This window comes from Oratosquilla oratoria, chromosome 44, assembly GCF_046742065.1.
Source record: "Oratosquilla oratoria isolate Oo_2021 chromosome 44, ASM4674206v1, whole genome shotgun sequence".
Lineage (NCBI taxonomy): Eukaryota > Metazoa > Arthropoda > Malacostraca > Stomatopoda > Squillidae > Oratosquilla > Oratosquilla oratoria.
In genome coordinates, this window is record NC_134820.1 from 6,797,055 (window position 1) to 6,823,230 (window position 26,176).

The 26,176-nt window shown below is 40.5% G+C and overlaps 1 protein-coding gene across 12 annotated transcripts in view; it reads left to right on the top strand.

Moving 5' to 3' along the window:
* The window catches only part of LOC143022424 (uncharacterized), an 87,748-nt gene that overhangs the window by 53,859 nt on the left and 7,713 nt on the right, over positions 1–26,176 (top strand). For 5 of the 12 annotated variants that reach the window (XM_076180637.1, XM_076180633.1, XM_076180632.1 and 2 more), the window contains 6 exons: positions 625–726; positions 1,781–1,836; positions 9,205–9,332; positions 12,725–12,896; positions 13,135–13,293; positions 25,463–25,577. In XM_076180637.1, the coding sequence (XP_076036752.1) occupies positions 625–726; positions 1,781–1,836; positions 9,205–9,332; positions 12,725–12,896; positions 13,135–13,293; positions 25,463–25,577 (732 nt within the window). Of the gene's footprint in view, positions 1–624; positions 727–1,780; positions 1,837–2,667; positions 3,120–9,204; positions 9,333–9,710; positions 9,874–12,724; positions 12,897–13,134; positions 13,294–25,462; positions 25,578–26,176 lie in introns of those variants that run through there. The other 7 variants (XM_076180636.1, XR_012966049.1, XM_076180639.1 and 4 more) reach the window with 7 other exon arrangements.

Below are 26,176 nucleotides of genomic sequence, written 5' to 3' on the forward strand. Positions count from 1 at the left end.
ATTTTCCAACTCTAAAACTTTGTGAGGCCCCTGAGGATTGTTTAGATATGTCCATTTAGATACAAACTTAGACAATTTCCTCATATTTTTCAGGTAAATCAGATGCTGCCTTCAATCATCTTCTCAAAGGCAGCATCTGATTTACCTAAAAATACATGAGGAAATTGATTAAGTTTGTATCTAAATGGACATATCTACTAGTACATAAAAAAACACAGTGCATATAGATTATTTACTGATTTCTCCAACCAGTAATGATCTGCAAAGTGCATTACATGAATAAAAGTTACATCAGCAATACAACAGTAGACACAGGCTACTGCTCCAAGTTGTTGATGTATATAAATGAATTATGAACAATACAAACTACTAGTTGAAACAAGGTTAAAGCCATAAAAATCAACTGTCTGAAGGCTGTCTATAGTACAGGTCTCTCATGCTATATGATGCATCAGTATATGATAGTTCATATATACAAGTCACTCTATATTAATACCCTCACATCATAATATGTTTGGTAGGCAAAGCAGTATTTTCCAACTCTTACTTTGTGAGGCCCCTGAGGATTGTTTAGATATGTCCATTTAGATACAAACTTAGGCAATTTCCTCATGTATTTTTCAGGTAATTCAGATGCTGCCTTTGAGAAGACTGTTGAAGGTTTGAATGAAAAGATTTTAACACAACAGGAATCAAAAGTCACTGGAGCAATGAAACGAATGTATGGTTAGTGTTTGTATAAATTAATATACATTGTATTTGTGTATTGAATTATGTACATTTTACTTGCATTCTATTTTGATATCTCTCATAGGCAACCGCAGCTCGTGAGTAACACTAGTCTTCTCAAAAATCTCTTGGTGAAAAAAGACTGTTGTCAGTAGTAGTGGAAGATGTGTTCAATCAGTCAGGTGTTGCCTAGAGTTCATTGACTTAAAACCTACAGCCCCACAGGAGCTGTCAATGGTCCTTGAGTCTACCTTGGATTGACATTGTATTATTGTGGGACTGTTTCTTTGTTATTGGCTTAAAGTGGTAGAAGGGGAGCAGTCACTGGTTGTCAATCTTCTTGTATTGAAAGATGGCAGAAATACAAAGTTGATAAAGAAGGAGCTTGGGCCCAATCCAAAGATCAAGTTATATGTCCAAAAGGAAATGAGGAAGTTCTGTCTATATAGTATCTATATATCAAAAGGCTTCCTTTCCCTTGTAAGGGAGGTAGCCAGCCAAGGCATGCACCCACCCTCACCCATTCCTCCCCCATCCATCACCTATTCGTTTCCCTTTTATCTTAGCTCCTTGTGGATGAAGGATCATTCTTGCTCCTAGCCCACTGCCCATGTCAGAAGCAGTGCAGCAAGACACAGTCCATCCACAGCAGGGCCATCTGATTCATTTATATGGTGACCCTCCCTTCTTGTCCTTGCATGCAAAAATAGAGAAGATAAGGAAAAGTCCCTTTGGGGCAAGTCAATTTAAAGTCTGTTCACAATCTTTCTCCACTCACAGCTATGTCTTGCCTTCTCTAATCCTTGCCCAACAGGAAGTTAATGAGGTTTAAAAATGAGTGGGAGGGAGATGGCTGTTATGTTCTCATAGACCACCTCATGGAGGCACCCTACTTTAGCTTAACCTAGACAACAGCACAGTATCTTTTCCTGGAGTGACGTGTGGGAACCATGGGTCTCCTGCAAGAGAGATGGGGCAACAGATGAATTGATTTATTAAGTATGTTGAGTTTTATATGAGATTTGAAAATTCATATGATTTTCTTTTTCAGATGGAAATGATCGACCCTGTCCTCGGTCAAAAAAAAAATATAAAGGAAAATCAGAAGTAAGAAATTCAAGAATTTACATGCATGAATTTTGATGTATTAATTATGGATTAATTTTTGTATGTTTGCATTTACATGAATTTGTTTGCATGAATTTTGATATATTGATTATGGATTAAATTTCGTGTTTGTATTCCAAGATAATATTGATTAACAGGCAAAACACTCTGCTAAAACAAGTACCCATAGACATAAATCCAGAAGGAAAACTTACTCTCAAGGTTTAAAAAGCGTGATGTTAGCTTGCCTCTGATTGACTCACCACCTGGCAGTAAATCAGTATCAACACCTACTTAGAAACAGACATCAAATACCTGATATGTAAATACCATACAGAAATCCCATATATCTATCTTTATCCATATACCAAGGGCTTTTTTCCCTTTACAAGGGAGGTAGCCAAGTCATACCCATTCTTATGTATTTGTTTCTATATATGGGACTAGAAAGTCACATATACAGAAACATGTACATACATACATATATATATATATATATATATATGTATATATATATATATACGTTATATGTATATGTATATATATATATATATACACACACACACATAGTAAAAGCCCTCGTATCTGGCCTTCTTGTATCTGGCACTTCAAATATCCGGCATATTTTTCACGAAAATCGAAAAATTGTGATAAAGATAGAAGTATGTACAAAATGAATAATTTTAAATTTGCTGCGCGTGTTTAAAATTCCTGCGCGTGGTTGTAGTTGCTCTCGCTGCCACCAGGGCTTCTCAGTCCCATTTACTTCTCCTGCCACGTGTTAGCCACCTCTGTGCACATATTAGCCAACTCCATTTTATCATGACCAAGGTTGAGAAGAGGAAAGTGTGGTGCCTTCACTTAAGCAAAAGGTGGACATATGCAGAAGATTGGAGAAAGGCGGAAATAGAAAAATACTAATGGAAGAATACGGCATTGGGTCGTCTACCATTTACGATATCAAGGCCCAATCCAAGAAACTAAGAGAGTTTGTGAAGTAGAGTGACATGCCTAAAGCTGCAGAAAATTGCCACACTCTACAACATAAATGTGTGGAAATGCTGTGTGAGTGGTTTTGTCTTAAAAGGTCTGAAGGTGCAGCTATGTCAGGCCCAATGCTGCAAGAAAAAGCTAAAGATTTTGCTGAAAAGATGTCAATTGGAGAATCGTGTCAGTTCTCAGATGGATGGCTTCACAGATTCAAGAATCGCCATAGAATACGTCGTCTTGATGTGTCTGGGGAAGCAAAATCTGCTGATTTACCTTCTGCAGAGGAGTTTATAGACAGGTACGTTAATGAAGCTATGTTTTCATGGTAAAGAGTCGCATCTCATATCAAATTTTCTCTTGCATACATGGATGTGTAATGCATATATATATATGATATATATATGATATATATATATATATATATATATATATATATATATATATATATAAATATATATAAAACTTTCCTCCTTTCTGTCATAAGTTTGCAAAATTGGTTGCTGAGTATGATCTAAAACCGGAGCAAATGTACAATGTTGACGACACTGGCCTGTTCTACCGCTGTCTACCGACATCTACACTAGCCAGTGAGCAGAGGAAGCCAAAGGATTCAAACAAAGCAAGGATAGACTGACAGTGTTACTGTGTGCGAATATGGCAGGGACCCATAAAGTCAAATTGTGTGTCATTGGAAAATACCGGAAGCCATGTTGTTTTAAAAATCTAACATACTTGCCAGTGGATTATCGTGCACAAAATAGCGCATGGATGGACTCGCAAAGATTTATGAACTGGCTTAAGCATGTATTTGTCCCATCAGTGAAAGAAATTTGAAAAAGAAAAGACTTCCAGGGGACAGCAAATTTATTCTCCTACTCGACAACTGTAAAGCACATCCACAAGCTGAGGAACTGAGCATTGGAAACATTTTTGTTGTGTATTTACTGCCGAACATAACGAGTGTGATCAAGGAGTGATTCAAAACTTTAAAAATGAATTATCGGAAAAGTTTTATACTCAAACTAGTTTATTTTGAGGACGGTAGGATTTCTGAATTCCAATGTGGGTTTAATGTTCAGGACACTATTTTTATGGCTTCGCTAGCTTGGGAGGATGTAAAACAACAAACTTTAATGTGATGTTGGAGAAAATTATATCCAAAAACAATGTTTGAAGATCATGAAGGGGATGAGGATTTTGAGGGTTTTCCATCGGCAAGAAAGAAGTCGGTGGTGAAAGAACTGAAAGAGATGGGTGGTTGCGCTAAACTTTGCATTAGTGATGAAGCGATATAAGTGTGGGTGGATATAGACAGTGACCAAGCAATAACATTCTCATTTAGCGATGATGAAATCATACAATTGGTTCCCGATGAACACCACATGATTACGACAGAGGCACATAGTGAAGAAGACGACGACCCTGTGCTGAAAGTGTCGTGGAAGGATGCAGTAAAGGGTCTAGCAATGTTTGTGAAATTTGCAGAAAATTGCACAAACATGAGCATGCATGATGTGATATCACTTCACTGTATTCAAAATGAGTTCTTGTTACAAAGAAGGAAAAATTCTAAGCAAAGAGGCACCAGAGATTTTATGAATATTGGTACAAAAAGTTCAGTGAAAGAAAAATCGAGTGTAGAGGTGAATGCACCCTCTCAGCCACCAACACTGAACGCGGCCACTCACAACTGGTGATGCTGTGATGATTATAACTGATGTATATTGATTGGATTTATACTGATTGAATTTACAATATATAGATATGTGGATGTGTTTAAAGTGAATTAAGATTTATCAATAAGTAAATGAATAATGTAAATAAATGTATTTCTTAACCCATTCAACTCCGATGACAAGATGTCTTGTCATTTGGTCAAATAAAACAAAAAATCATAATAAAACAACAAAATGTTTGATGATCAAACAGCACCAGAAAAATATGACGTCATCAGTCCTCCTCCTCGAGGAGGAGGAGGACTGACGACGTCATATTTTTCTGGTGCTGTTTGATCATCAAACATTTTGTTGTTTTATTATGATTTTTTGTTTTATTTGACCAAATGACAAGACATCTTGTCATCGGAGTTGAATGGGTTAAGTATCCCTTCCCATATGCGGCATTTTCTCGTATCCGGTATGTCTTTGGTCCCAGTGGTGCCAGATACAAGGGCTTTTACTGTATATATATATATATATATATATATATATATATATATATATATATATATATATATATATATATGTACACATATGCAAAAAGGTCACAAAAACATGTGATCCAATAAATTGCTGGTTATTCAGCAGTATATGTATATATATATATATATAATATATATATATATATACATATATATATATATATATATATATATATATATATATATATATATATATATATATATATATATATATATATATATATATATATATATATATATACATACATACACACACACGAGTGGAAAGGGTAGTGAGGTAAACCCCCCAAAAATGTAGGAGTTTTATTACTAAAGTTTTGTCTTTAAAGGACTTCCTGAGGAAGTCCTTTAAGCATAAAATACTGGTAATAAAACTCCTATGTTTTTTTGGTGTTTACCTCACCACCCTTTCCATTCATTCTATCATACATATTTCAACATGTATATATACAGATATATATGTATATATACATATATATATATACATATCTATATATACATATATACATACATACATACACATACATACATATACATATATACATATATGTATATATATCTGCATATATATACATATACATATATACATATACATATATACATATATATCTGCACACACACATACACCAAGGGCTTTTTCCCCCGTACTAGGGTGGTAGCCAAAGTCAAAAGGCATAATTTCACTTCCCATTTCACCCCCATTCATCACCCCTCCCTCCTTCCATCCCTCTCATCTTGGCTCCTCCTGGATGATGGGTCATCCCTGTACCTTACCCATCGCCCTGGGCCAGAAATAATACAGCAAGACAGTACATCCATAGCAAGGCCGCATCATTTAATTAACGACCCCCTCACCGCCCTATACATACATGCATACACCAAACGGCCTTTTCCCCATTATAAGGGGTGTGGCATTGCCAAGGCATGTACCCATCTTTCACCCATCCCACACCCATTCAACACCCATTTATCTTAGCTTATTGTTGTTGAATGGTCATCCTTGTCCCCCAACCACTGCTAAAGTCAGAAGCATTGCAGCAAGAAATAATATTTCCACAGCAGGGCCCCCAACAGCCTCCCACTCCTTCATTACATGGCAACCCTCCCCATAGTCCCCTCAAAGAACTTACAGAGTATACATATACCATACCAAAGGCTTTTTCACCCTTACATGGGGGGGTAGCGAAAAAGACATAGAAATCACTCCCACTCATTTCATTTCCCATATATTCCACTCCCCTCCACCCTCCTCCCTCCCTCCTATCTTGGCACCTCCTGGATGACGGGTCATCCCTGCATCCTGTCCATTGCCCAGGGTCAGAAGCAGTGTCGCAAGACACAGCACACCCACAGCAAGGCCGCTTCATAAATTCGGCGACCACCCCTCTCCATCCCCTCATGCAGAAAAGGAGAAGACGGGGAGAAATCCCTTCGGGCTGCGTCACTTGTTACAGAGTATACAAGAGGAGATCCTTTTGGGGTGTATCAGTTTGCCATCCATTTACAACTGGTATGTCAGTTTGACATCCATTCACAACCACTCACCCACACCTATCTCATGCCATCACCCTTCCCTGCTTGACTAACATTTTCCTTGTCACAGAAGTCACAACAAACCTTCTGCAAGTGGTTCACAGATTAAAGTTTTCTTTGTAACTTGTAGTCTTTTGACACTGATCTCTACAACAGTATCAACAACAACCCAAGGACAGAACAACATTTTGAAACACTTAACAGTACACCAATCACAAACATAAACAATGCTGTGCACGCTTTTAATACAATCATACAAAACGCAGACAAGAGATACATCCCTAGAGGCAACAGAAAATCACACAACCCCAACTTCACACCAGAAATCCAAGGCCTCATCAGACAACGTGACACACTTAAACACGATACCCCCACACCTATCCCTCAAAACATAGCAGACCAAATACAAACACTAAACACTGTGATTGCCAATAAAATACATGAACAAAAAACACAAAATTGGCAAAACTTTATCAATACACTTGATCACAAAACAAACACCAGCAAATTGTACAAAACACTCAACAGCATCACACTATCCAACACTAACACTACACGCTCTCACACAGCAATAATCACAACAACAGATAATCTACCCTCAAACAGACAACAAGCAAACGCACTCATACATCATTTTGCACAGACGAGCCATCTTACATCTCACCCTGACGACCGACGCACCATTCGACGTAAGAAAGACTTTCCCACAGACTCAGACTATACACCCTTCATAGACAGTCAGACAAAACTCATAATGCATAGTCTCAAGCACTCATCTGCCTGTGGCCCTGATAACATAAGCAACATCCACCTAAAACACATTGGACCACAAGGTATACACGCACTCACAAACATTGCAAACTACAGCTATTCACACAACACTATACCCGACATCTGGAAGCATGGTAAAATAATCACCATTCCAAAACCGAACAAAGACCCAACAATCCCAACATCGCACCGCCCAATCACACTTCTCTGCACCCCCTCTAAAGTCATTGAACACCTAATACTTAAACTTGTCACACCATATATTCCCCTTGCTGACTCACAACACGGTTTTAGGCCACTACACTCCACAAACACTCTTCTGACAAACCTCACACAAAGAATTTTAGATGGCATCAATTCAGATAGGCCCCACCACAGAACACTTCTTATAACATTGGACATTAGTAAAGCTTTTGATGCTATCCCCCGCCACAACCTAACAAATAAAATATATAACACAGACATGCACAATAACACCAAAAGATGGCTGGCCAATTATCTGGCAGGCAGGAATGCTCATGTGTCATATAATGGCCAATCATCGCACATCAGAAACATTAAGAACGGAGTACCACAGGGCTCAGTTCTATCCCCCACATTATTTAATCTATACATGCATGACTTACCCACGCCAGACACCTCAGAAATACAAATCTCTTCCTACGCAGACGACATAACAATCACATGCACACATCGTAACACAGACAAAGCTGCAGAAATAATCCAGCCTTACCTTGACACACTCAACACATGGTTCATCACAAACAGACTCAAAATAGCTCCAACCAAATCTACAGCAACACTTCTCACCAACTGGACAAAAGAACACAAATACATACCTCATCTCTACATCAACAACACTCTAATACCACACACAAACACACCGAAAATTCTTGGTGTAACATACGATACATCCATGTCTTTCAAACAACACCTCACAAACATAAAAAACAAATGCACACCTAGACTTAACGCACTTAAGTCAATCACTGGAACAACATTTGGACAAAACAAAGAAACTAATATAACAATATACAAACAATGCATACGCTCAGTGATGAATTATGCGAGTCCTGCATGGGCTCCTAATCTCAGTGAGACACACCACAACACCCTTCAAATCATACAAAACAAAGCCCTAAAAACAATTACAGGCTGCACAAATACATCACCTACAGACCATTTACACCATGAAACAAAAGTCCTCAAAGTCAAGGACCACCTCGACATGAGAGGCACACAAACACTTGCTGCAGCCACCACAAACACATCACACCCGCTACACTACATAGCAGAACACACACACACACCAAGAAACATTAAAACTACACCCAAAGACCTTTATTACACACGGATACTCTCTTCTCTTCCTCCACAACCACCAAATACCAGCCTCCGGAAACATATTCATAATCAAATCACTCACCGCTCCATTAACACACTGAAAGACAACACACTGCTGCATGCCAGACCCCCTGATATCCACCCTTCTGAATCCTCTCTCCCACGAAAGGACAGAGTCCACTTGGCCAGACTGCGATGCGGTCACCACCCAGCACTTCTAAGCTACCAGAAGAGGCTGGACGACCGTGTTGTGAACAGCTGCCCAGGATGTAACACTTCACCCCATACCATACAACACATAATGGAAGACTGCATTATACACAATCATGCACGCAAACAACACAACATACACTCTATAAAGGATTTGTGGGAAAACCCAGTTTCGGCTGTGGCCTTCCTTGGGGAGACGGGACTGCTCGGACAGACAGTCTAGGGAACGACAACAACAACAACAACAACAACCCATTCATGTTTCATTATTATATTAATGTTATTGCTATGATTAATGTTATTTTTTATATTATTTGTAGGCAAGAGTAAGTACAACCTTGTTCCCTGCATCGGGTGTCATGCCACTGCATCCTGACTCTCCAGAATCTTCTCGACCATCAAGTTCAAACTGGCCCTCTAGTCCTTCTACTTCGAAATCATCTGACAGGTAATCTCAAAAACTCTTCATCATATCAAAACATACATATATAAACCAATGGCTTTTCCTCCTTACAAGGGAGGTATCATCATTTCTCTGAACAGAAATTTCCTCTACTAAAAGACAAAATTATGTGTGGCTCTGGTCCATAGGGATGCCCCATTTAGACTCTAAAGTATCAGCTGCATGCTACTTGGTAGCTTTTAACTCTATAATAACATGCAGCCATTAACCCAGACAGGATCTCTGTTCATAGAGAAATGATGATACTTTATTATACTGTGACTGTCCTTCCGTTATGCTGTCCCCCCACACTTGTTACTGCCCTGTACAATTTCTCTGGATATTAATTTCCTTTCTTTGCCTAACCCTGTGGTGGGGGAAAAGAATACTGCCACCAAGTCTTTCCACTTGAGTTGTAAAAGACAACAAAAACAGGACATGGATAGGACTAGGCATTCTTGCCCCTGTAGCCCCAAAGGGGACATTCCTAGAAAAAAAGCAAAGGCATAAGAGGGTCTAGAAGGAGTTTTCCAACCAGTACCCTAAGGTTTGTATTTTAATGTACATGGACATGGTACAGATGAGAGTAAAAGGGAAGAGATAGGCAGTATGTTTATGAGAAGAAAGATGGATGTGTTGGCATTAAGTGAAATTAAATTGAAAGGGAGGGGTGAGTTTGAGTTTGGGAGTGTAGTTGAGACGATCTCAGGAGTGAAGAGAGGACGAGGGAGAGAAAAGGTGGTTATACTAATAAGTGAAGAGAGAGGTGGGTTTGGAGTGGAAGGTTTCTTCAAGGTTAATGTGGATGAAGGTGAAACTTGGGAGGGAGATTTGGGTTTTGTAAGTGCATATGGGCCTGGTAGTGAGAAGAGTGTAGAGGAAAGGGAGGCTATTTGAATAGATTTAAATGAGTGCATAGAGGGATTAGGGAGAAATGTCAGTGTATTGGTATTGGGAGACCTTAAATCTAGGGTAGGAAATGAACCAATAGATGGAGTGGTTGGGAAGTGTGGAGTTCCAGGAAAAAATTGTAGTGGAGAGTTGATGTTAGAGATGTGTCTAGAAAGACAGTTGATGATAGCAAATACAGTGTTTAGGAAGAAAGTCAAGCATAAGTACTCATGGGAGAGGGTGTTGGATGGAAGGGTGGTAGAGTGTTAATGGACTATATAGTGGTAACCAGGAGAATAGTAGGAAGAGTTGAGGATGTACATGCTCTAAGGGGAGAGAGTGGGGAATAGATGGAGAAAGAGGAAAGGGACAGAAGGTAGGGAGGTGTGTAGAGCGAACTGCTCACGTACATCACTGGGCGAATGTTGTATACTCCCCCCTCCAGCATTAGAGCCAATTTTTTTTTTTTTTTATTGCTTAAATAAACTCAAAATGATGTAAAACCAACAAATCTTGCTTATTTTGATTCACCTTAGCCTAGAAGTGGAGAACTGGGTCAATTTTTTTTTTAGATATGTGTGCGAAAGTTTGGTAGAACATCCGTAGACTTTGCCTTTCTGTCTATCCATATACCAAGGGCTTTTTCCCCCTTACAAGGGAGGTAGCCAAATCAAAGGGCACGTACTCACTCCCACCCATTTCACTGCCACCCATTCCACTCCCATCTGCCAACCTTGATGTGGTTAGTTACCACATCATGGTAGATAGTATCGTCCTTAAGTGAAGGATTAATGAAAGTTTAAATCTCTTCACTTAAGGACGATACCATCTACCATGATGTGGTAACTAACCACATCAATTGGTGACCCCGGAGTGACCATTTAATGTGGATAGTTACCACATTATGGTAAATGAGTATTGTCCCATAGAGATATGGAGTTTGATTCATTTCTTCCTTCTCCTAGGATGATACTTATATACCATAATGTGGTAACTATCCATATTAACCTTTCCTCCTCATCTTCTTAGCTCCTTATGGATGATGGGTCATCCCTGTATCCCACCCAGTGCCATGGATCGGAAGCAGTGTAACAAGACAGAGTACAGCACTACCTCTCATTAACGCATGTTAATTAGCTGTGTTTGCAGTGTTTTCGCTGTGTTTTTGGTGCTGTGCAATCACTATGCCACCCAAAAACCACTCCAAATCAACGGATTATTCACATCAACGGACACCGTTACCCCCCTTTAGTCCGTTAATGAGAGGTAGTACTGTACATCCATAGCAAGGCCACTTCATTTGATTGGCAGACCCCCCTCCCTTCTCTGTCCCCTTATGCAGAAAAAAAGAAGAAAACTGGGAGAAATCCATTTGGGCTTCATCAAAATATCATTCAGAACTGTACACGAATTCAACAGCAAACTGGATGTGGAGAGATACAAAAACAGGTCAAAACAAGCATAGCTCTAGTTCCGTAAAATACAACTAGGTAAATACAATTAGGTAAATACAACTAGGTAAATACATATCCACCCCCTCCCATCTCCTGCCCCCTCCCTTCCGTGCATCCCAGTATCATCTATACACAGCCATTCTCCAGTCATCCCTGTCTCTTGCCTTCTCTCCTCCTTTCTCAGCAGACATTCCCCTCTTGCTCACTGCCCCTTTCACCCATCTTTACCTTTCTACCTCTCATAATTTCCAAGTCTTTGCTCCATACAGTGTTATAGGTACAGTCCCCCATTTATACAACCTTCTCTCTACATCCATTCCCAGATATATATTTCTCATGGAACTTTTCATTTTCCCAAGACATTTATTTGCTTTTCTCATTCTACAGTTTACCTCCACCTTCACCCATCCATTCCCAGCTACATGTGACCCGAAATATTTAGAACCATCTACTGCCTCTAAATTCTCTCCTTTGAGACTTGTCTCTAATTTACTGTCACCCTAACCTCTTGTATATACATACATACATATACCAAAGGCTTTTTCCCCCTACATGGGGGGGTAGCCAAAAAGAAAAAGGCATAGAAACCACTCCCACCCATTCCATTTCCTATATATTCCACACTCCTCCACCCTCCTCCCTCCCTCTTATCTTGGCACCTCCTGGATGATGGGTCATCCCTGCATCCTGTCCACTGCCTTGGGTCAGAAGCAGTATCACAAGACACAGCACATCCACAGCAAGGCCGCTTCATAAAATTGGCACCCCCCCCCTCTCCATCCCCTCCTGCAGAAAAGAAGACTGGGAGAAATCCCTTCGGGCTGCGTCAAAACCTTTTGTACATCCTGTCATCTTGCTTTTGCCCATATTTACTTTCAAGTTCTTATCGCATACCTTCCCAAACTCCATCACTAACTGCCTCACACCCTCCTCTGACTCAGCCATATGTCACCTTGCAATCAATACATTGTTAGAAATGCTTCATATTGTATACATAAATTCAAACTGTATTGTTGACTTTACTGATTGATGAAGACCTCTTTTATTTTTCAGCCCCAGTCAGTTGCTTCCAGCACACCTTGCTCATTTGTCACACCAGTATTCATCATATCCGCATATATCATATAATAGTGAAGGAGGGAAGAAGACAAAACCTCTTGCAACAACTAGTTTAAAAAAATTGGGTCAAACAAAGCGAAAAATGAAAAAATTATTGAAAAGAAAGGTGAGGTGTAAGGAAATGGCAAGTTTTGTATATAGGAAATGTATGAAATCGGGAGTTGCCAACATGTATCAAATAAAAACCCTGTGAGGACGGAACCTTTATTAGTACAACTTTTCGTTTGTTATGTTGTACTAGTAAAGACTCCATCTTCACAGGGTGTTCATTTTGATATAAGAAATGTTTGGAATATAATTGCTGTAAAAAGTTTGTCGTATTGTGATCATCAATTTGTTTTCAGAAGGTTGCTGTAGAGAAAGGAAATGGGCGAAGTGAAATTCATAATCAATTGGAACGCTTAAGAAGATTAGAACTGAAATTATTATTTGAAGCTTTGCAGGGTCAGCTGCCAAAGATGAGTGGTTCTTCGTCAGAGCCAAAAATAAACATTTTAACCAGAGTGAGTGCAGTAGATTTATTTTTTTGTATTATAGATTACAATGGCTTTTCCCCTTTATAGTGAAGATAGCCAAGTCAAAAGGCAAATACCCACTCCCACCCATTTCTCTAACACCCATTTCAATACCACCCATTCCACTCCCACCCACCACCCTTTCCCCCCTTAGCTCCTCTTGGATGACAGGTCATCCTTGTATCCCACCCACTACCTTGGGTCAGAAGCAATGCAGCAAGTCTGCTTCACTTAATTGGTGACCCCCTTCTCTGTCCCCTCATACAGAAAGGAGAGAAGATGGGGAGAAATCCTTTTGGGCTGTTTCAAAATATCATTCTCTACCCCTCTATCTCCCCCCCCCCACTTCTCCTTGCATTACAGCATCATCCATACACAGCCATTTTCTACTTACTCCTATTACCTGCCTTCTCCCTTCCATGCTCAGAAGATATTCTCTTTCACTCAACACCCCTTTCACTCCATCCATCCATCTCATGCTCATTTGTCTCCACATGTTCACTCCATCTACCTCTGCCTTCCACATCTCTTTTACTAATCTTTCTTCACTCATTCTTTCCATGTGTCCAAACCATCCCAACACTCTTTCATTAGCCCTATCTGCCATCACCTTTTCCACCCCTGCTCTTTTCCTCACCTCATTTTTCACTCTATCCAACTACCTATCACTCTATCACCTCTATCACTTCTATCACTCTACCCCTACCATACTTCTCAGACATTTCATCTAAAACTTATTTAAACTTTTCCTTTCTGTCTCTCTTAAATTCCAAGTTTGCCCCATACAATGCTGTTGGCACAATCATCCCTTCACATGGTCTCCTCTGTGCATTCATTCCCAAATCCTTATTTCTCAGTCTACAATTTGCTTTCACCACTCCTCCAGTTCCTGCTACATTTGCCCCCAAATGCCTAAAGCTATCCACTTTCTCTAGCCTCTTTCCTTTAAAACTTCCAACTCACTGCCATCCTCTCCCTAATTTTCTTTTACCCACATTTACCTTCAACATTCTTCTATTGCCTACCCTTTGAAACTCTGTCACTAACTCCCTTAATACCTCCTCTGACCCTGTCACAAGTGCAGTGTTGTTAGCAAACAACAACTGGCTCATCTCCCACTTTTCTCCATTTTCTTTAACCATCTCTAGACCCCCGCATGATACCCTCTCCTGTACCTCCCACACCACCCCATCCATGTACATATTGAATGGCCATGGTGACATAAAACATCACTGTCACAGTCCCACCTTTATCTCACACCACTTACTCTCCATTTCCAATTCTAACACAGGCTCTTCTACTCTCATAAAAACTCTTGACTGCCCTTAGCAGCTTTTCTTCAATCCCATGTCTGCAAAAACTCCCACAGTGCTTTTCTGTCTACTTTGTCGTAAGACTTTTCCAAATCAATAAAGGCCCCATCCTTAACTTTTGCCAAAGCTTTTTCACATATCTGCCTTACCACAAAAATCTGATCTATGCAACCCCTACCTGTCCTAAGCCCACACTATTCCTCACCAATTCCCTCTGTCCCTCTCCAAATTTTGTCACTTAAAATCCTCCCATAAGCCTTCCCAGCAACACTCAACAAACTGATACCTCTGAAACTACTGCACTCACACTTGTCCCTTTTGCCCTTGTAAAACAGAACTATATAGAACTATTCCAGTCCTCTGCCACTCTACTCTCCCTTGGACACACATTAAACAACCTCACTAGTCAGTCCACTATTACTGTACCTCCCTTCTTCAGACACTGCGCATGACACCCATCTAACCCAGGTGCCTTACCTGCTCTCATAATTTTCAAAACTACTTACACCTCATTTCATATTTCTCCTCCATTTTCCACTTTCATCACAATAATTTTTTAGCACCTCCCTCTGCAACTACCTTTCCCTCCCTATCCTCCACATTCAACAGCTCTCAAAAATACTCGCCCCATCTTCACCTTACCACCTCCTCTGTTAACATTTGTCCATCCATGCCTTTTACCTTTTCTTCTCCACTTGACTCACCTCCCCTTCCTATCTTAACTTCCTTCCAAAACATCTTATTACTTTAAAAAAAAAAATTCATATTCCTTCCCCATTTCACATCTGCCCTCCTCTTTGCCTCCTTTACCTTATGTGTTGGTTCTCCAATTTTTTCTTTGTACCTCTCATATGTTCTCTCCTACTTTACAACCAGTCCCTGAATGCTTGCTTCTTCTCTTCTACTAACTTCACTTCATCATTCCACCACTCACTACCCTTCCTCCTATTCCCTCCCACCCTCCTTGTTCCACATACCATCTTAGCACGCCTTGTGACTCCCTCCTTGAAACACCTCCATTCCTTCTCCACTCGTGCCTCTACTGTATCCTTCACCTCCCATACTTCTCTCAGGTTTTCTTGTACTCCTGTTCCTTTTCATTTAAATACTTTACTCGAATCACCTCTCCACCTTTCAGTCCTTTTCCTCTTTCTCCATCTATCCTTCACTCTCAACTTAACCCTCCATGAAAAATTTATCTGACACTCCCCAGTCTCACCCCTAAGAACATGGCCATCCAGAACTCTTAGTCCTCCTACTCTTTTTCCTGAAAGCCACTACATAGTCCATTGAGGCCGTATTAACCATCCTTGCATCCACCAAAACTATGTGTACTTATGCTTGACTCTTCATAGACACTGTATTAGCTATCATCAACTCTAAACTCGTTTCCACCATTAACCTCTTCACTCCGGGCCAAAATCTCGCGGGCAGCATTAACTGTCAGACGTACGATGTGTCATAATAATACTCACATCATAAAATATAGTCACTGCTTATATCGATCGTTCTCTCTTTCACCCGTGAATTTTGATAACCATAGAAAATGTGATGAAGACAGTTTAGAGAGTATGTCATTACGCAGGGGCATACATACATATACCAAGGCTTTTTCCCCCTTCCAAGGGAGGTAGTCAAAAAGGGAAAGGCATAAAAACACTCCCACCCATTTCATCCCTAAATACACTCCACACCCCTCCCACCCTTCCTCTCATCTGAGCACCTCCTGTATGACGGGTCATCCCTGCACCCTGCCCACCGCCCTGGGTCAGAAGCAGTGTCGCAAGACACAGTACATCCACAGCGAGGCCGCTTCATTTAATCGGCGACCCCCCCTCTCCGTCCCCCTTTGCATATAAGGCGAGGACGGGGAGAAATCCCTTCGGGCTGCGTCAAAATTTACTCACACATACTACCCCACCCCCCACTTCCCCGCCCATTCCTCCTCATGCAGTCACAACATCATCCATATACAACCATTCTCCACTCACCTCTGTCTTCCGTCCTCTCCCTTCCTTCCTCAACAGACATTCCCCTCTTCCCCAAAGCCCCCTTCACCCCATCCATCCACCTCATCCTAGGACGTCCCCTCATGTTCACTCCCTCCACATCTGCCTTCCATACCTCTTTTACTAGTCTTTCTTCACTCATTCTTTCCATGTGTCCAAACCATCCTAATATTCTTTCATCAACCCTATCTCCCAAATCCTTTTTCACCCCTGTTCTCCTCCTCACCTCCTCATTTCTCACTCTATCTAGCCTAGTAACCCCCACCATACTTCTCAGACACCTCATCTCAAACACATTCAAACTCCTCTCTTCTTCTCTTATGTTCCACGTTTCTGCCCCATACAGTGCTGTTGGCACAATCACTCCTTCATACAGTCTCCTCTTCGCATCCATTCCCAAATGTCTATTCCTCATTACACTCTTTAAACCACCAAGGCATTTACTCGCTTCTCTCAATCTACATTCTACCTCCACCTTCACTCCACCTTTTCCTGCTACACTTGCACCCAAGTATCTAAAACTATCCACTTCCTCCAGTCGCTCTCCCTTAATGTTCACTTCCAGTCTACTGCCACTTTCACCCCTTGTACATCTCATCACCTTACTTTTACCCACATTTATCTTTAGCTTTCTTCTATCACATACTCTCCCAAACTCTGCCACCAGCTTCCTCAATCCCTCCTCTGACCCTGCCACAAGCGCAGTGTCGTCCGCAAACAACAGCTGGCTCACCTCCCACTTTTCTCCATTTTCTTTAACCATCTCCAATCCCTGACTCACTACCCTAGCATTCACCTCTCGCACCACCCCATCCATGTATAAGTTGAACAGCCAGGGCGACATAACGCATCCTTGACGAAGTCCCACCTTTACTTCAAACCACTCACTCTCTCCATTTCTAATCCTAACACATGCTCTACTACTCTCATAAAAACTCTTGACAGCTCCCAAAAGCTTTCCTCCTATCCCATAAATCTGCATAACCTCCCACAGTGCCTTTCTGTCTACCCTATCATAAGCCTTTTCCAGATCCATGAAAGCCCAAAAAACATCCTTCCCCTTTCCTATAGCTTTCTCACATATCTGTCTTACCACAAAGATCTGATCTACACAACCTCTACCCGTCCTAAATCCACACTGTTCCTCACCAATTACTCCCTCTGTTCCTCTCCTAATCCTCTCAATTAAGATCCTCCCATAAGCCTTCCCTACTACACTCAACAGGCTAATCCCTCTGAAATTACTACATTCACACTTGTCCCCTTTTCCCTTGTAAAGAGGAACTATACAGGCACTACTCCAGTCCTCCGGTACTCTACCCTCTCTCCAGCAAACATTAAATAACCTCACCAACCAGTCCACCATCACTGCACCTCCCTTTTTCAGACATTCTGCATGACATCCATCCAGACCAGGTGCCTTACCTGCTTTCATCATCTTTACAGCTGCCTTCACCTCATCCTTCCTTATTTCTCCTCCATTCTCCTCACTCATCACTCTCATTTTCTTCGCATTTCCCACTGCAGCTATCTTTCCTTCCCTATCCTCCTTCACATTCAGCAACTCCCTAAAATATTCTGCCCATCTTCCCCTCACTGCCATCTCTTCCATTATCAACTCTCCATCTGTACCTTTTACCTTTTCTTCCCTACTTGATTCGCCTCCTCTTCCTCTCTTAATTTCTTTCCAAAACATCTTTTTATTACTTTCAAAATTTTCTGTCATACTCCTACCCCATTTCACATCTGCTCTCCTCTTTGCCTCCTTTACCTTTTGCTTTACTTCTCTTTTCTTTTCTTTGTACGTCGCATATGACTCCCCTGTCCTCTTTTGTAACCAATCTGTGAATGCTCGCTTCTTCTCTTCTACAGCCTTCTTTGTTTCCTCAACTACAATAAATATAATCAAGACGCCGATATGGTAGCCTCGCATATCCACTTGCTCCTCATGCCGCCTACGTATGTGGCACTGTATGGAAGGGGTTAACCATTATGAATGTTACCTATCACACCACACTTCCCGACCACTCCATCCATCGGTTCATCCCCTACCCTAGCACTGAGATCTCCTAAAGCCATGACATTGACATTCCTCCCAAAAGTCACTCTGCACATGTTTAAATTTAACCAAAAAGCCACCCTTTCCCTGCACTTTTCTCACTACCAGGCCCTTATGTGTTTACAAAAACCCACATCTCCCTTCCCAGTTTTACCTTAGTCCACATTAACCTTGAAGAAACCTTCCACTCCACCATATGTTTACTTATCTCCTCACTAGTAGAGCCACCCTCTCCCTCCCTCCTCTCCTCACGCCCAACACCCTCTCTACTGCACTCCCAAACTCAGAATCACTCCTCCCTTTAAACTTAATATACCAAAGGCTTTACACAGGAGATAGCCAAAAAACAAAGGCCTAGAAACCATTCCCACCCATTCCATCCCCTACATACTCCACTTATCCACTGCCCTAGGTCAGAAGAAGTGTCGCAAGACATATTACATCCATAGCAAGGCCGCTTCATTAAATCGGTGATCCCCCTCTCCATCCCCTCATGCAGAAAAGGAGAAGACGGGGAGAAATCCCTTTGGGCTGCATCAATTTATTTCTCATACATGCTCCCTCACTGGGGGGTGAGGGAGTATGTATGAGAAATACATACTCCCCCACCCCACTCCCCCTCATGCATCACAGCATCATCCATACATAACCATTCTCCATTCACCCCTATCTTCTGTCCTCTCCCATCCTTCCTCAACAGACATTCCCCTCTTTCCCAATGCCCCTTTTACCCCATCCATCCATCTCATCCTAACTCACCCCTCATGTTCACTCCTTCCACCTCTGCCTGCCACACCTCTTTTACTAGTCTTTCAAAGGATTACAAAGGTGGAGCATGCCGACAGGAGACCTTTTGGTCCATATCTAGGTTGGATGCGAAAAAAAATCATAATAATAAAATAATAAATAAAAACTATAATAATGTAAATAACTAATAGAATACATAAATAAATGCATATGTATAGTTAAATAATAAACAAACAGGTAAATAGTAAATAATAATAAATTAACATATAACTAATAATAAATGAAAATCAGACAGACAAATGATAACAAAACAAAAGCAAATAATAAAAAATAAATTATAATCATTACAGCATCTTGCTTAGGTGTTTATCCAAATGATTCTTAAAGCTTCGAACTGAACTACATTGCACTACCTGTGCAGGAAGTTTATTCCATTCATTAACTACACGGTTGGCAAAGTTGTTTCTACCTACTTCCAAATTGAATCTATTTCCGGACAGTTTGAGACCATTGTTTCTTGTCTGATTCTCATTCAATGTGAAAATTTTGTCACTTTTGATGTCAATTCCCTTTCGAATTTTAAAGACCTGTATCAAGTCACCTCTGAGTCTACGCTTTTTTAGGGAAAACAGATTCATATGTTTTAGTCAATTTTCGTATGATTTATTTTTGATATTTGGAATGAGTTTTGTGGCTCGCCGTTGTACTTTTTCCAGTCTGTCAATGTCTTTAATGAGATTCGGTGACCATACAGAAACAGCATATTCCTAATGTGGATGAACTAACGATTTATATAGCTTGTTAAAGAGTGATGGACTTTTGCAATCAAAAGATCACGCAATCAGTCCTAGAATCTTATTTGCCCAAACCATCCCAATACTCTTTCATCAACCTTGTCTCCCAACTCCCTTTCCACCCCCATTCTCCTCCTCACCTCATTTCTCACTCTATCCAGCCTAGTAACCCCTATCATACTTCTCAGGCATTTCATCTCAAAGAAATTCAAACTCCTTCTCTCTTCCTCTCTTTATGTTCCATGTTTCTGCCCAGTACAGTGCTGTTGGCACAATCACTCCTTCATACAATCTCCTCTTAGCATCCATTCCCAAATGTCTATTTCTCATTAGACTTTTTAATCCACCAAGGCATTTACTCGCTTCTCTCAATCTACATGCTACCTCCCCACTCCTCCCTTTCCTGCCACATTCGCACCCAAGTATCTAAAGCTATCCACTTCCTCCAGTCTCTCTCCTTTAATACTTCCAGTCTGCTGCCATTTGCTCCCCTTGTACATCTCACCACCTTACTTTTACCCACATTTGTCTTCAACTTCCTTCTTTCACACAGCTTCCCAAACTCTGTCACTAACTTCCTCAATCCCTCCTCTGATCCTGCTACAAGCACAGTGTCATCAGCAAACAGCAACTGGCTTATCTCCCACTTTTCTCCATTTTCTTTAACCATCTCCAGTTCCTGACCCAATACCCTTGCATTTACCTCTCGCACCACCCCATCCATGTATAAAATGAAGAGCCAGGTCCTTGTATCTCATCTTTTTTTATATCTCCCATTTTCCTCTCCCATCATTGTCATTTTCAGTGCCTCCCACAGCCACAATCAATCCTTATCCTCCTACACATTCAACAGCTCTCCAAAATACTCTACCCATCTTCCTCTTACTGCCTTCACTTCCATTAACATAAGTCCACCTGCATCTTTTACCTTTTCCACCCTACCTGGCTCACCTCCCCGGCTCACCTCCCTTTCCTCTCTTAAGGGGGTACGCGACACCTGGAAGTCATTTTCTAAAATATTTAGAGTAAAGAGCTGAAACTTCTCAGGTAAATAGGTATCCATATTGCCTACATTTTAGGTGAAGCAGAATGATGTATGTACACATGTACGTATACCAGTAGCGACATTTAAAAGTGCACAGCACCATAATACGTGGACCAATTTGTTTTATATTTTGGCTATGATTAGTCAGTAGGCACACCTAGGGCCGGTCATTGAGTAATTGAACAATTTCCTTTATACTTTTGCATACAGGCATTTCAATTTTAATGGCTGGCAAAAATCGTGAAAAATACAATTTTTTTGCTCTTGTTTCCATTATTACTCCGAACTCTTTCATCCTATTCAAAATATTCGAACGATCGGCCCTAGCAGTTACTAAAAGTAATATTCCCTGTAAGTTTCATCTAAATCTAATGTATATTAGATTTTTTATGATTAAAAAAAAGTAGAAAAATATCGAACGGAGATATGGCAACTTGAAATATGAGTATATCTGTAACTTGCTTATAGTTTCACCAATTTGACTGATTTTTTCATGGCTTAATTCTTATTATATAATAAGTAAGTACAGTAAAAATTATCAACATATTTTAATTATAAGTACTTTAAATACTGAAAAACTAAAGTATAAGTATGTCACAGTAGTGACGACGCACAGACGACAACATCATATAATTTGCTTTTTTGCACCTTTGGCGGTTTCTTCATATGAAACCTCTCTGCTGGGGGTCTTCAGGGTATCTAAATCATTGGAAAGAGGTTTATTTTCCAGTAGTGGGCGCTTTCACTTTCCTCATCAGATTCCCCTCGCCAATCTATGTTGGTAGGGCACCCCCTCCAGCATCATATGATGTCCCTTCTTTCTTCTTCCTGTATAGCCTTGATCTTTTTCCTCTTGCTTTCTTCTTTGGATTTAATCTTCCTCTTTGAATTGTTTAGTCTAATGTTGTCCTTTACCTCTGTCACCGTCACAGAGGTGCAGGTGAGGGCGGTGGTGGAGTGAGAGGTGGTGAGATCTTTAGTCGTCTTTGACTGCTTGCCATCTTTAACTGCTGTTTTTTGTCATTGTGATGTTCTTTTGTTCTTTTTGCTACCCATGATGACTGTACTAAAGAGTAATATGTACTAGCTAAAGTAATAGATTGCAATGAGAGCTCATGAGACATGCGTACTTCCCTTTTCGGAGCTAGCCGGTAACTAACGCTTAGTTTCGCACAAAGTTGGCAAAATATTCTCCCTCCACCTTCCTCCCTTCCCCTCCACAATCGTATTGGCCGTTGATACACTGGGCGAGTGTAAATTCAATCAAATTTCAACGTTATTCGCTGCGCCTGAAGGTCCTAAGTGGCACTCCTCCTTCTAGTGTGGGTTGCGCCTTTAAATCTGTCCCTTTAATCCTCACCCAGGACCTTTAAATTGCACGCGGCTGGAAAATTATTTGTCGGGATTTATTTCTAAGTGGTTGTGGTATACGAACATTTTGAACACAGTTTTGAAAAATGCCATATCTTGACCAAATTCACCCCCCCAGGTGTCGCGTACCCCCTTAAGGGGGTACGCGACACCTGGAGGTCATTTTCTAAAATATTTAGAGTAAAGAGCTGAAACTTCTCAGGTAAATAGGTATCCATATTGCTTACATTTTAGGTGAAGCAGAATGATGTATGTACACATGTACATATGTACACATGTACACATGTACGTATACCAGTAGCAACATTTAAAAGTGCACAGCACCATAATACGTGGACCAATTTGTTTTATATTTTGGCTATGATTAGTCAGTAGGCACACCTAGGGCCGGTCGTTGAGTAATTGAACAATTTTCTTTATACTTTTGCATACAGGCATTTCAATTTTAATGGCTGGCAAAAATCGTGAAAAATACAATTTTTTTGCTCTTGTTTCCATTATTACTCCAAACTCTTTCATCCTATTCAAAATATTCGAACGATCGGCCCTAGCAGTTACTAAAAGTAATATTCCCTGTAAGTTTCATTTAAATCTAATGTATATTAGATTTTTTATGATTAAAAAAAAGTAGAAAAATATCGAACGGAGATATGGCAACTTGAAATATGAATATATCTGTAACTTGCTTATAGTTTCACCAATTTGACTGATTTTTTCATGGCTTAATTCTTATTATATAATAAGTAAGTACAGTAAAAATTATCAACTTATTTTAATTATAAGTACTTTAAATACTGAAAAACTAAAGTATAAGTATGTCACAGTAGTGACGACGCACAGACGACAACATCATATAATTTGCTTTTTTGCACCTTTGGCGGTTTCTTCATATGAAACCTCTCTGCTGGGGGTCTTCAGGGTATCTAAATCATTGGAAAGAGGTTTATTTTCCAGTAGTGGGCACCTTCTCTTTCCTCATCAGATTCCCCTCGCCAATCTATGTTGGTAGGGCACCCCCTCCAGCATCATATGATGTCCCTTCTTCTTTCTTCTTCCTGTATAGCCTTGATCTTTTTCCTCTTGCTTTCTTCTTTGGATTTAATCTTCCTCTTTGAATTGTTTAGTCTAATGTTGTCCTTTACCTCTGTCACCGTCACAGAGGTGCAGGTGAGGGCGGTGGTGGAGTGAGAGGTGGTGAGATCTTTAGTCGTCTTTGACTGCTTGCCATCTTTAACTGCTGTTTTTTGTCATTGTGATGTTCTTTTGTTCTTTTTGCTACCCATGATGACTGTACTAAAGAGTAATATGTACTAGCTAAAGTAATAGATTGCAATGAGAGCTCATGAGACATGCGTACTTCCCTTTTCAGAGTTAGCCGGTAACTAACGCTTAGTTTCGCACAAAGTTGGCGAAATATTCTCCCTCCACCTTCCTCCCTTCCCCTCCACAATCGTATTGGCCGTTGATACACTGGGCGAGTGTAAATTCAATCAAATTTCAACGTTATTCGCTGCGCCTGAAGGTCCTAAGTGGCACGCCTCCTTCTAGTGTGGGTTGCGCCTTTAAATCTGTCCCTTTAATCCTCACCCAGGACCTTTAAATTGCGCGCGGCTGGAAAATTATTTGTCGGGATTTATTTCTAAGTGGTATACGAACATTTTGAACACAGTTTTGAAAAATGCCATATCTTGACCAAATTCACCCCCCCAGGTGTCGCGTACCCCCTTAAGTGCCATCCAAAACATATTTTTATTCTTTTCAAAGTTTTTTGACATACTTCTACCCCATTTTACATCTACTCTCCTTTTTGCTTCCTTTATCTTATATTTTGGTTCTCTTCTTTTTTCTTTGTACCTCATATACTTCCCAAATCCTACTTTGTAACAAATCCCTAAGTTCTTGCTTCTCTTACACCATCTTCATCTCATCATCCTACCACTCTCTACCCTTCCTTCTATTCTTTCCCATCCTCCTCATTCCACACTCTATCTTTGTGCACCTTGTCACTTCCTCTTTGAAACACCCATTCCTCTTCCACTCCCACCTCTATTCTATCCTTCACCACCTCCCACACTTCTCTAAGCTTTTCTTGGTACTTCTCCTTTTCCTTTTCATTTAAACAGTTTACTCTAAGCACCTCTCTATCTTCTGCCCTTATCCCTTCTCTCCACCTATCCTCCACTCTCAACTTACCTTCCACCAAAAAATTATCTGACATTCCCCCACTCTCTTCTTTAACCCATTCAACTCCGATGACAAGATGTCTTGTCATTTGGTCAAATAAAACAAAAAATCATAAAACACCAAAATGTTTGATCAAACACCAGAAAAATATGACGTCAGTCCTCGCTTCGCTGCGAGCGAAGCGAGGATTGACGTCATATTTTTCTGGTGTTTGATCAAACATTTTGGTGTTTTATGATTTTTTGTTTTATTTGACCAAATGACAAGACATCTTGTCATCGGAGTTGAATGGGTTAAGAACATGGACATCCAGAAATCTTCCTATCCTTCCTTTGGATACCATTACATAGCCACCCTTTCCCATGTGTACTTATACTTGACTTTCTTCATAAACACTGTGTTAGCTATCATCAATACTTTCTAAATACACCACTATTATTGATAAAAAATAATTTTGTTATGTCTTCATAAGTAGAGATTTTTCTGTATCACAGGTGAATTATCTGTGCTTCTAGTCCATAAGGGTGCCTCAGATACTCTAAAGTATTGACTGCATATAATCATGCAATCTATACTCTGGTATTCTTTAGAGTGGTAAACAATAATGTTTATATTTCTTTTTGTCAAACTTTCAGGGAACCAAAATGTGCAGTCAGTTAAAAGCAGAGGAAGTAGGGTTGAAGACCATAGAAGAGGATTTGCGTGAGCGCCGCAAGACTCTCATTGACAAATTAGCTGCTTTGCTTGAAGGTGGGTGAGAACAAAGTTCTTCATTGGTAATATTCTAGCTTACATGTCCTTTTATTTATGGTATATTCACCAGGAGGGACCATTTATGAGTACCTGTAGGTGGTGGTTTAGTCCAGTGGACATCAGAGAGAATCATTTTTGCTGGCCATCTTCAAAACTTGAAATGATTAAATGTCTGAGAAGTATGATAGGGGTTACTAGGCTAGATAGAGTGAGAAATGAGGAGGTGAGGAGGAAAACAGGGGTGGAAAGGGAGCTGGGAGATAGGGTTGATGAAAGAGTATTAGGATGGTTTGGACACATGGAAAGAATGAGTGAAGAAAGATTAGTAAAAGAAGTGTGGAAGGCAGAGGTGGAAGGAGTGAATATGAGGGGGCGTCCTAGGACGAGATGGATGGATGGGGTGAAAGGGGCTTTACAAAAGAGAGGAATGTCTGTAGAGGAAGGACAGGAGAGGGCAGAAGATAGGGGTGAATGGAGAAGGGTTGTGTATAGATGAGGCTGTGATGCATGAGGGTGAGTGGATGGGGGATGGGGGGTGAGGAAGTATGTATGAGAAAAAATTTGACGCAGTCCGAAGGGATTTCTCCCTGTCTTCT